This window comes from Ictidomys tridecemlineatus, chromosome 1 (assembly GCF_052094955.1).
Source record: "Ictidomys tridecemlineatus isolate mIctTri1 chromosome 1, mIctTri1.hap1, whole genome shotgun sequence".
NCBI classification, from domain to species: domain Eukaryota; kingdom Metazoa; phylum Chordata; class Mammalia; order Rodentia; family Sciuridae; genus Ictidomys; species Ictidomys tridecemlineatus.
The window spans coordinates 40,560,955-40,574,233 of record NC_135477.1 but is presented as its reverse complement, the minus strand read 5'-3'; the positions used below and the strand labels follow the sequence as shown (position 1 = coordinate 40,574,233).

Sequence of the window (13,279 nt, the reverse complement as noted above, 5' to 3'; positions counted from 1 at the left end):
GTCGAAAGCTTTTTCTGCGTCTATTGAGATGATCATATGGTTCTTATCTTTAAGTCGATTGATGTGGTGAATAACATTTATTGATTTCCGTATATTGAACCATCCTTGCATCCCAGGGATGAATCCTACTTGATCATGGTGTACAATTTTTTTGATGTGCCTTTGTATCCGATTCGCCAGAATTTTATTGAGGATTTTTGCATCTAAGTTCATCAGGGATATTGGTCTGTAGTTTTCTTTCTTTGAGGTGTCTTTGTCTGGTTTCGGAATCAGGGTGATGTTGGCCTCATAGAATGAATTTGGCAGAGCTCCCTCTTTTTCTATTTCCTGAAATAACTTGAAAAGTATTGGTATTAATTCTTCTTTAAAGGTTTTGTAAAACTCCGCTGTATACCCATCCGGTCCTGGGCTTTTCTTGGTTGGAAGTCTTTTGATTGCTTCTTCTATTTCATCTATTGATATTGGTCTGTTTAAGTTGTGGGTATCCTCCTGACTCAGTCTGGGCAAATCATATGACTTAAGGAATTTATCGATGTCTTCACTATCCTCTATTTTATTGGAATATAGGTTTTCAAAATAATTTCTAATTGTCTTCTGTATTTCTGTTGTGTCTGTTGTAATATTGCCTTTTTCATCCCATATGTTAGTAATTTGAGTTCTCTCTCTTCTTCTCTTCGTTAGCATGGCTAGGGGTCTGTCAATCTTATTTATTTTTTCAAAGAACCAACTTTTAGTTTTGTTAATTTTTTCAATAGTTTCTTTTGTTTCAATTTCATTGATTTCCGCTCTGATTTTAATTATTTCTTGCCTTCTGCTACATTTGCTGTTGTTTTGCTCTTCCTTTTCTAGGGCTTTGAGATGGAGTGTGAGCTCATTTATTTGTTGGTTTTTCCTTTTTTTGAGGTATGACCTCCAGGCGATGAATTTCCCTCTTAAAACTGCTTTCATTGTGTCCCATAGATTCCGATATGTTGTGTCTGTGTTTTCATTTATCTCTAAGAATTTTTTAATTTCCTTCTTTATGTCTTCTGTAACCCATTGATCATTCAGTAACATATTGTTCATTTTCCATGTGATGTAGGATTTTTCCTTCCTTCTTTTATCATTGATTTCCATTTTTATTGCATTATGATCAGATAAAATGCATGGTATTATCTCCACCCCTGTATATTTACTGAGGGATGCCCTATGACATAATACATGGTCTATTTTTGAGAAGGATCCATGTGCTGTTGAAAAAAAAGTATAGCCACTTGATGTTGGATGATATATTCTATATATGTCAGTTAAGTCTAGGTTGTTGATTGTGATATTGAGTTCTATAGTTTCTTTATTCAACTTTTGTTTGGAAGATCTGTCCAATGGTGAGAGAGGTGTGTTGAAGTCACCCATAATTATTGTATTGTGGTCTATTTGATTCTTGAACTTGATGAGAATTTCTTTCATGAACATCACAGCCCCATTATTTGGTGCATAAATATTGATGATTGTTATGTCTTGTTGGTGAATGGTTCCTTTTAACAGTATATAATGCCCTTCCTTATCCCTTTTGATTAATTTAGTCTTGAAGTCGATTTTATTCGATATGAGGATGGCCACACCTGCCTGCTTGCGAGGTCCGTGTGCGTGGTATATTTTTTCCCAACCTTTCACCTTCAGCCTGTGTATGTCTTTTCCAATCAGATGCGTCTCCTGGAGGCAGCATATTGTTGGGTTTGTTTTTTTAATCCATGTTACCAGCCTATGTCGCTTTATTGGAGAGTTTAAGCCATTAACGTTTAGAGTTACTATTGATGTATGGTTTGTACTTCCAGTCATGTTTGATTATTTATCTTCTTTTAGTTTGTTTCTCCTAGCTTAGCTTTCCCCCGCCCTCTGGCTTTATAGAGGCACTTCCCACTGATGGTTTTGGTTATTGTTTTTCATTTCTTCCTCATGTAATGTTTTGCTCAAGACGCTTTGCAATGCTGGTTTTCTGGCTACGAATTCTTTTAGTTTTTGTTTATCCTGAAAGATTTTTATTTCGTTGTCGTACCTGAAGCTTAATTTTGCTGGATACAAAATTCTTGGTTGGCAACCATTGTCTTTCAGTGTTTGAAATACGTTGTTCCAGGATCTTCTCGCTTTTAGCGTCTGTGATGAAAAATCCGTTGTTAACCTTATTGGTTTACCCCTAAATGTAATCTGCCTCTTTTCTCTTGTAGCTTTTAATATTTTCTCTTTGTTCTGTATGTTGGATATCTTCATAACAATGTGTCTTGGTGTTGGTCTACTGTGATTTTGTGTGCTCGGTGTCCTGTATGCATCTACAATTTGTATATCTGTTTCCTTTTTTATTTCTGGAAAGTTTTCTGTAATTATTTCATTCAGCAGGTTACTCATTCCCTTGGTATTAATCTCTGTGCCTTCTTCTATCCCGATGACTCGCAAATTTGGTTTTTTTATATTATCCCAAATCTCTTGGATGTTTTTCTCGTGATTTTTTACCAGCCTATCTGAGTTGGCTAGACTCCTTTCAAGATGATATATTTTGTCTTCATTATCTGACGTTCTGGCTTCTACTTGTTCCACTCTGTTGGTGATACTCTCGATAGAGTTTTTAATTTGGTTTACCGTTTCCTTCATTTCCAGAATTATATTTTGATTTTTTTTAATAATCTCTATTTCCTGATAAAGATGCTTAACTTCTTCTTTTATCTGTTTCTGTAATTCACTTTCAATGTGATCTTTAAGATTCTTTTCCATCTGTCTAAGGTGTTCCTTGAGTTCTTTATATGGCCATTTTTCTGATGACTCTAAGTCCTCCTGAATATTTAGGCTGTCCTTCATTGTTTGTACTCCTTTTCTTCCTTGCTTTTTTATGCTCATGTTACTTCTTGTTCTGTTTGACTGCTGAGTTAATGTTTATTCTTATAAATTTATTGGATGCTTGGGAGGAGAGATAATAGAAGGGAAGGGAAGAAGTCACTAAAGAGAATGAGTGTAGGCAGGTAGAGTTCAGGAAAGGGGAAGTAAGAAAATTGAAAAGAAATGAAAAGACAGAAGAAAAAAGTAAAAAGAAAGAAAGAAAAGAACAAAAAATTAAGACTTTAAAACAAAAAAAAGTTATAGTGATAATAAAAAATGAAAATTAAAGTTTAAAAGATAATAGTAACCATAATAGAATAAAAAGAATTTAAAAAATTGAAACCATTAATAAGAAAGTTAAAGAACAACAACTAATCAACATCAAAAAGTAAAAAAAAAAAAATAAAAAAATAAAAATAAAGATAAAAAAATAAAAAGATAAAAAAATAGAAAAATTTAAAAAAGTACTAATAATAATCATTGAAAAATAATAATAATAATAAATGCAGTCATAGAGCTCGGTTAACTTCTCTTCCAGTAGGTGGAGCTGTGCCCACTGGGCCAGGCTTCTTTTCTTGATAGGTAGGAACCAATCACTGTGCCTCAGCTCTTCTTCCCAGACTGTGTGGGTCTCCAATCCTGAGTACTTAGAGCCTTCTCTTGTGGTTCCTCAATCCAGGCCCCGCTCACCTGTGACGCTTACCACACTACTGGCTACACGCTGGGTCTGCTGCTCCTGGGAGCTCTGTTTTCATGGATGCCTGGCCACACCCTTTCTGTTTGCCTCCCTCAGACCCCAAGTTTGTATGGCTTGGGGCTGAGGGCCCCAGCGAACTTGTTTGCCCTCAGGTAGTGACTCCCCTGGTATCTGGTGCAAGGGACCTCTGTTGTCAGCACTGGTGGAAAGCAATAGCTGTGAGTTCTGCTCTGCAGGTCCCACGTCCCTCCTGATTCCCTGGGTCCGGCTATGGTGCTCAGTTGGTTTTTACCTCTGTGAGTTCAGGTGGGACTAGTTATTTCAGTGGGATCGTTAGTGCTGAGACAGGAGAAGCAGGCGAACCAGAGCTTGCATGCCACTGATTCGTGCTCAGTGTGTGTTTTCTGAGGGGCCCCGGCTGCACGCCTTAGCTCCACGTCAGCTCAGCTTTGCCTAGTGATCCTGAGCAGGCAGGCTGTGGGCCGCGCTCTGGCGCCGCGGTTGTCCGCGGCCTTAGCAGCGACGCTGGGACCTCCGTCGCTCCTCGGCTAGGTGCCTGTGTCCAAGCGGCTGCCGCCACAGCTCTCCAGCCCCTCCCTCCGGAGCGCGGGTTCCCTTGCAGGGGACTGCCAAGCAACTCCAGAACCGTTTTTGCCCAAAGGTGCAGCAGGGAACACGCAACCGCTGCGTTCGGAGTCGTGGTCCCGCCTTCAGAGGATAGGACTCGGCACACAGCCCAGTTCCCGTCTCTAGGTGCGGCAGCAGGACGATGTAGTCAGAGCAGGAAGCAAATGGCGGCTTCCACGGAGTGGATTTTCGGCCCCGAAACCACCGCCCAGCCAACAATCCCAATCCACTAACTCTCTTTGCATAGAAAATATTCAAAAAAAAAAAAAAAAAAAAAGGTGTTGTACTGAGGTTTCTTTGTCAGGTACTTACAATCCGCTGATGATTACGTATTCAGCTCCTCTGCCAGTAGCGAAGAGAAAGAGGCAGCAGATGGCGTCTCTCTTTCGATCTCCTTGTTTTTTCTGCTGCTTGGCAAGGTGATCCACTACAGATTAATGGTGAAAGGAGTTCTAACACGCTACTTAAAATCTCGATTAAAGCCGCTGCTCAGAGCCCCACGCTCAACACTTCAGCAACCCCTGTACGTAGCGGCCATCTTCCGAAAGATTTCTTTTAGATTCCACATGCAGGCAAGATCATGTACTGTTTCTTTCTGTACTCAACTTACTTCACTTAATACAATGTACTCCTGGTTCACATATGTTATTGCAAATGAAAGATTTCATTCTTTTTTTGTGGTAGATAATATTCAATTGTGTACATAACCCATATTTTCTTTATTCATTCATCCACTGATAGATATCTACATTGATTCAATATCTTGGCTAATAGCAAAGATATTGAATGAGAAATGAGCAGAGAAATACAGATATGTCTTTGACATATTGGTTGCATATTATTTTAATATTTATCCAAAGTATGTAGTGGAATAGCTTTATTATATGGTTGTTTCATTTTCAGTTTGTTGAGAAACCTCCATAATGTCTTCTGTAATTGCTATACTAATTTACATTCCCACCAATAATGTACAGAAAGAATAAACATATTGAATAATATTATAAGTATAGTTTATAACAATCCATTGTATACTTACAAATTGATAAGAGAATGAATTTTAAATGTTTTTATTACAGAAAAATGTATACTTACGATAAATATATGATGTATGCACATGCTAATTAGCTTGATTATCTGTTCCACAGTGTATACATAGTTCAAAACACCATGTTGAAAATTGTAACTATATACATAGGTATATATGTATATATAATTTGTATTCATCAATTAGAGAAAGAGTGCATTATCATTCTTTAGTAACAATTCTCCTTGAGAATTTTCTGTACATCGTTGATGAATACCTTTTTAATCAATATAAAGTTCAAGAAGTTTGTCTATAAGTCAGTGACCAGAATCTATAACGTCGTAGCTTAACATTTCAAAATCGGATAATAATTTACAAATCTAGTCTTTAATTTTAAAAAATAAATTGTGATTTCACCTCATGATATTTGGACTGTACTTTACAGTACTTTGTTGGGAAAAAGATGGCATGTATGACAATGTATATACCTGGAGGATTCCCATAGAGTATCAGAAGGTATCATAGGTGAATCAAGGGATTTAATTTCATCCCTGTTGAGTTTGCTCATGAGTTAAATACTTGCTGGGTGATCTTGAAGGGAGATAACTTATTCAGTTTCTGTGTCCTTATTTAAAAAATGAGGATGATTCAAATTTAAAGGATATTGAAAACTAACATTTATTGAATGCTTACAATGAACTACAAGTATTTTATTATTCCTAATTATTCTAAAATATAGCTATTCTTATGATCCCTATTTTACACATGAAGAAAAGAAGTTATAGATACACTAAGCAACCAGTAGACAGTAAATCTGAAATTTAAAATTAGGCAGTGCTGCAAACCACAGTGTCTCTAAAATGTTATGTTGCATTGTCTGATGATTTTTTTTCATTTTCTCCAACCAAGTATTGACACTGAGGCCAGGCAGGATTTGCAGAACAGGGAAGAATACCTGGATAGGCTTTTCCTTTCTCAAATCAACACTTCATACACCCCTTAAAATTGCCAGGCTTATACATTAGTTACTAAGTACTGTTTCCTGTGACATTCAAAAGGAAAGGCCACTTTTTCCTCAGGATAAAGTTTGTCTAGTTAGGAAGCTAACCATACAGTTTATCTGCCATCCTTTCCCTCAGAACACTAATTGATATCTGCTATTTAAAATTTTATGTCTAAAATCAAGGTCAAAGAAGAAAGCATGTACACTTCATGGAAAATTTTTTTGCAGAGACCAGGTATGACACAGGAATTGAAACAAGCATTTGAACAGATTTGTATCCTTCATATATTTCCTCCTTCCTCTTATCATATGTATTTTATTTGGGTTGAGCTGCGAAAGTATTCAATAATTTACCTAAAGTGCATCCATACAAACACTAAGTAATCCTCTTAGTTATTGGCAAGTGGTGATAACACCTTGCGCTCATGAGTAAATGACCAGGAAACTAATAGATGAGGAGCAAGAGAATAATACAGTTTATTCAGTGAAACAGGTTTTATGTACTTCTATTTTGTTTTCCTACCAGGAGAAATTGAAGAATAATCTGAAGTATGGGGAGCTCGTTAATAATGATTGAGAGACCTTTGATTTTCACTCATAGTCTTAATATGATTAGCCGTAACTGATTCACGAAATGGATTTCAAAAAATAAGCTGGCATATGAGAATTAGAAGAGAAGAGCAGAGAATGGTGGGAAGTCAGCAGCATGGGCTGCCTGCCACGGTCAAATCACTTTCATATAGACAACGAATGGAGATTTCCGGGGAAACATGAGCATGTGGCCTGATCATTTTTAAGTCTCTCCCTTGAGGTCTTCCTCATGAGGCCAGGTGATATGTTACCGCTTCTGCTTTACCACACCAGATAAAAGGAGAATTGAATTCCAGCCAAGGATGATGCATTTTGTATTTTCTCATCTCGGACACTATTATTCTCGTCTACTCTTTTGCTCAGGATTGCCTTTTAAAAGTTTTCACTGAAGCCAACTACTCTGCTTTTCCTTGGGGACATTATAGAAGAGAAAAAATAATCGAATGGGATGCTTTTTATTTCAGACACAGCTGGACAAGTGAGGGCAAAGTGGGGATGATGTAAGGAGTCAAAAACTGATGTCTGCATTTGAAACTACATGTTGGCCCTGTTCCTTCAGAAAGGAGAGCCCTCCCTGTCTGCAACTTGACCCCAGGGTTCATCAAGAGAAGAACTTTTTTCTGTTGCTTACACTGGCTTTGAGAGTCTCCAGCCCTCTCCCCACACCCTCTCTTTCATTGCTAGAGACCAATCTTTTATTTTGTGGTGACTCTCTCATAGTTGCCCTACAACCTCTCACTGGTCCTACTCTGCTTATGGATATTGTAGCCTCAATGATTCCCTCCCTCCCTGTTGCCTTTTAAATTTGGAAATGTAAAAACACAGCATTTTTAAGAATTTACTGGTTTGCAAAGGAATAACACCTTCACCTGAGAGAAAACACAGAGGATCTGTAGCTAATTCTTTGCAGAGAAAAATGCCTCAGTTCTCAATTGCTTGTGGTTATTTCACCATTGACAATAGTTCTCCTAACTTTTTTTTTTTAATGCCATACAAGAGATTGAACCCAAGGCCTCTCATGATAGGCAAGCAAGCACTCTACCACCACACTACATCCTGAGCCCTCTCTCTGTTTGTCAATCCTGGCTGTTTCTTGTCTAAAGCATTTCCCTTTTCCTTGTAGTTGTAGAATCACAACTTACTTGTAAAACAAATGAACTACATCGTAACTTTTAATATGTTTGCTGTGATTTAAGGATTCTGCAGAAGGATGGAAAGAAACCCAGAAAATAGTAGATGGATTCAGTAGAGTCTTAAAAGCAAGACCCAGTAGAGAAATAATAGAATATTAGCCTAGATCAGGCCAGACATGTACTTAGAAGAATACAAGCATTTACCAGTAATGATTGCATGTGTACTTATTGTTATTAATTCTGACATGCTTTAGAACTTTCTAGGACATAAATTCCTCTTAATTTACACTTGTGTCTTTCAAAGGGGAAAAATAGCAAAAATATTCTCACCACCACCCAAACTAACAAAAATAAAACGAGCAATGCAGTGAGATATCTCAAAAGATGTGCTTATCACACTGCAGGAAGGTCTGCCAAATGCAATTATTCAATGGAAGTACATTTGAAGATTATTTTTTCTTTTGCATCTTCTCTTTAGTACTGTCATAAATTCAATCTCCTTCATTGGCCTTGCCTGCTACCAACATTCTATCTTCACATTTGGATGAGTCTGAACTTATCAAGGTGATATATGGTGTGGTTTTTAAATGGGAATTTTAACATGTTGTTCTTCAAACCTGGTACCAATTAACAGTGACTCCAGCCTCCTTCATAAAGGAGCAGGGTTTGCTGCAAACTGGCCACACAGCTCCTGGTGGGCTTCTTAGCCTGCACAAGGCTGTGGCAATATCCTCATGCTTTATTATCTGCAGCCCACAGGTACAAAGACAGCAGGAGTATACTTGCTGTGTGATTTTCCTGATACCCCCATAAGCCCTGAACACTTGGGTTGGCCTCATACACTTTAAATTACTTTAAGACTGGAAAAATTTCAAACATATTTCCTTATTTTATTTCCCATGCACAAATGGAATAATGCATCCTAAGCAAAGAAACTTTAAAAAGCAAAACAAACCAAACGCAGTACCTCTTCTTAAAAGCTACCATTCCCCAAGGGGTACCATTTCATATTAAATAAAGACACAAAGATTAAGGGTCCTTAAAATCTCCCACGTGTGTTGAAAATAAAATCTCCAGAAAATGAGTGCACACAATAATGCATACCCAGGACATAACTCACCATCATGAGAAAATGAAAAAGTTCTGTGTTACAGATAATTCTCAATAGTATGCTGTAGCAATATCAGGGCAGCTTCCAGAGAATAGAATTTTATTTTTTTCATCTCGAGTGTGTTTTAGTCCTAAGTATTCTCTAACTTTCTACCATTATAAAACCAGAATCATGTTTCCTGTTTTCAAGTACAATAAATACATATTTAAGATACATCTGCATAAATAATCATTTTTGATAGCATATGAGGATCCTGAGATATCCATATGTCAGAGGTCTTTGTTCTTAGGCTATGAGGAAAATTGCCAAATACACTTCAGAGTGCCAGGCTTAAAAAGATGCTGTGGAGAGCCTGCCTGATTATCTGAATTCCAATTTGGCTCACAATGAAAGGTAGAGACATTGCCTAGGTGCCTTTCAATATTGCTGCTCTAGTTGCAGTAAACCTCACCTAATAGTTTATTACACTGAGAAAACAAAGCATATTCTAAGGAAAGAATCCATGGCCCTCATCTCTAATACACCGGTCTCTCTGAATTTTTTCTTTCTTTTTTTTTTAATCAATTTCATAGATTTCTAACAACCACAGGATAGTTTTTTAAAATCTGATTTTTATGCCAGTGGCACAATTTCCTCCTCTGTAAGTAGGACAGATTCATCCCACAAGCGACAATGGATGCTTCCCTGCTTAACTCAAGCATGACAGATTAAGCTTCAAACAGACCAGTAAATGCCACCTTCCCACTTAAGGAGACTGTTCAGAGGAGGCGTTGGGGCCTGCACTGCATTTGTTCCTTAACTGCCAGCTGATGTGCTGTTGCTGTCTAAGGCGGCCAAGCAGCCCTGAATGAGCAAGCTGTGGCCTGAGGTGTCATACCTAATTGTGAGTGCTTCCAGGCGAATTCTTGGCATTTAAATTGTGCCCCACCTCAGGAGGGTTGCCTTGTATTATGCCTGGCATAAAGCTGCCACTTTGCAATGTTTGTTTAATATCAAAGAGAATGGGAGAGAAAAACCTGAGCTTATAGATGACTCTCAGACTTTGCCAGATGAAATGCTGATATTTTCTGACAAAGAGGTTTAGGTGACACTGATGGGAAGAATAGCTAAGAAATAAATTAAAAACGGTAAAATTAGCAAGTGAAAAAACTAATAAAACACTAGGAAATGGAAAATGTAATAGCCAAAATGGCTGATGTGTGATATAAGAAAATGCTTTTTTATAAGGAAAATTGCATTTGCAATATGTTTTTGAATGCATGTTGGAGACAAGTGTGTTACATTTTAAAAAAAGGGTATCCCTACCTCCAGAATTATAATATGGAGAAACCATTATGTGCATCAATGAGAAGAGCATCTTAAAATCCTATTCAATTTGTCCCTTAGTATTGCATATGTAACTATAAAAGAAACCTGAATTTTCTTTTTTAACTTTTTGCACAAAAATAAAATCTAGAACATTCCTGTTGGTGTCAGAAACAAACTGAATCAGATAATGCAAAAGCATGAATATACTGTTCTCACCATTATGTACTTCATGGCTATTTTACTTATTTACAAGCCCATGCATATATTTATCATTTATCCTTTTTCCTCAGGTGCAAAGAAGGCTACCAAGGAGTCCGTTGTGATCAATTTCTGCCGAAAACTGACTCCATCTTATCGGATCCAAGTAGGTCAAGCATTTTTCTTCTCTCTAATGTAATATATAGTTAGCCCTTACTTGAAGCAATGGTTGTTAACTCTGCTAAAGCTTGTATTTCACCCTGTGTCTCTGAAAGCTGCCAAGGACAGAGGATGGTAACAAATGTCAATATTCAAAGCATGCTTCCAGCTTACTTGGCCAAGGTCTTCCCTAGTGGGACTTTTCCTCTGGATTCCACACCTCCTCTAATCTCAGATGGGAACTAACTCCCAGCAGACCCTGCTGCCTTAGCTCTTAGCTCTCACTCCAAATCACCCCATACCAAAGTTAGGAATATAGAATAATGAACACACTTGTTCACCCAAAAGATGTACCTTACTGAATTAAGAAATGGTGCATCAAAAAATGTATAAGTTTCAAACAAACTTTTAAAACACTGTTCTGAGCAATATCTATTTGCATATAAGTAGTTTCTTTGCTAACAATGAATTACGTTTTCCTTCATTCACAAAAGAAGACAATTTGCCATTAAGAAATATTATTAATCATTAGTTTCTGTTGCTGTATGGATTTAGAAATAGCTTCCTATATTAAAATGCCCAGTTCTGGTTAAATGTCAAATCTTTATTTTATCTATAAGTAGTTTTCTACTCTTTCAATGGCTGCTACAATTGAATCACTACTAAAGAAAGGGGATTTTTATTGAACAACAATTTAGTTCAGTGAGGATAATGAGAGACATTTCCAAATCCTAGAGGCAATGTTATGTTTTTCGGAATATTGAACATGTATAACACGGATTTTCGCAAAATATTTTGTATTGACTATAGACAGAGGTTGTCCTGCTGGTTTGAATGGATTTTGTGGCATAACGAACATGTCTAGCTATCTTTCAACATCTTTTCAAAATGTATTTTCATCCTCTGCTCCTAATTTCCAGCTACATGTCCTGAGATGAATGCAAATTTCCTAAAAATAGGAGAAGTTTTTGTTTACTTTGATTTAAATGAGTTTTATTCTGACAAGGTAGCCTGTGATGCAGTAATTAGCACTCTTATTTGCAAATTTAACTCTCCTTGAGAAAGTGAAGGTTGTTGAAAAGCCAGCTACCAGCACAGCCATGGATACCTATGTTCTCTGAAACGTAGGGCAGTGTTTTCTAGGAATTATCAAAATACCATGGTCTTATGGGACTATGTTGCCTTTTTTATTTATCATGTAATTGTGGTTGCTTATTAAGGTAGTTTCTGAAAAGCTATTCTTGGTTTGTGGTTATAGACATATTTGGAATATTAGAATAGCATGCAAAAATGGGCGTGGCGATTCTTCCTTTGTGTTTTTTTTTAGAAAGAAAATTCCCTAATATGTCTAGTTTCGTATTGTTTTTCATTCTCATAGCTTCCTTTCCCTTTTCTCTTTTCCATCTTTCCCTTTCTTCATTATTTTCTTTCCTTCCTCCTTCCCTCCCTCCCTCCTTTCTGCCTCCTTTTTCTTTCTTTTGCATGTAACTGAGAAATGTCTATAGAGTATAGAATAGTTGGCTTTGCATGTGATACAAAGTAGGTAAAATAACTTCCTTAAATTTTGAATCAAATTTTGCTATCCAATTAGATATCATAATCCATCATAGCAAAAAAGCAAAGGTGAAACCTTCCACTAATGACTGTGTATTCCTCAGAGAAGGATGATCCTCCTGTCACAGTGACTATTTTTACATGCATATCATTTATTTATTTATTTAGTTCTGTGATACTTCTAATGGTGAAAACATGGGATATTCTAAATAGCAATAACCAAAAACTTTAAGTAAAATATAATATCACATATATTGCCTGCTGTATTAATTTGACATTAAAATGACAGCTATATGAAATATTTCTATTAACTGAAACCACAAAATAGAAAATAATTTTTATAAAATCAAAAAAGGAAGATCCTATTTTCAAAGGTAAAACAGAAATATGCTGAAATGCTCCAAGGGGACTTTTAGTATTTGGGTTACAGAATTATATAGTTATTTTTCTTTTACTCCTGTTTTCTGAAAAAAAAGGCTTATGATGATATGAGGCAAAATGCCAGGATTTCTTGAAATAGAAAAGCAAATAAGCATTAAGAATCCATGGATGAGTCCAGGAGACACAGTTTAAATGGAAAAAAAATTATATCTTCCATTCATGCATGTATACATTGATTTATTTTTTAAATCATTAATTTATTTTATCAATGTTTTCTGAGCAGCTACTAATCAATAAGAGTCTGTTAATTCAAAATTATGCAAATATGACTTAGTCTCTGAGTTCCCCACAGACTAGTGACACAAACAGGTATGAATCTGGTATAACATTCACCCCAATGTGACCTTGGCAGATTTATTCAGCTCCCAAGCATCAGGCAGTGGCAATAATGGTACCTCTAAACATCTGTCCCAGAGATTGACAGGGTCAATTCCAGATGAATCTTAACCCACCCATAATTACTTTGTGTGTTTAAATGTCCTGGGTACCAGATACTGTGCCAAAGGGTTTTACCTGGATTATTTCAGTAAATCTTCCGAGTCACAGGCCAGCAGGGCATATAGTACAAATTGCCCACATTTTGTAG

The 13,279-nt window shown here is 36.8% G+C and overlaps 1 protein-coding gene across 5 annotated transcripts in view; it reads left to right on the top strand.

Moving 5' to 3' along the window:
• Nrg3 (neuregulin 3) overlaps nt 1-13,279 on the top strand; it is a 1,026,038-nt gene that overhangs the window by 774,192 nt on the left and 238,567 nt on the right. For all 5 annotated transcript variants that reach the window (XM_078038995.1, XM_078038991.1, XM_078038986.1 and 2 more), the window contains exon 3: nt 10,632-10,705. In XM_078038995.1, the coding sequence (XP_077895121.1) occupies nt 10,632-10,705 (74 nt within the window). The remainder of the gene's footprint in view (nt 1-10,631; nt 10,706-13,279) is intronic.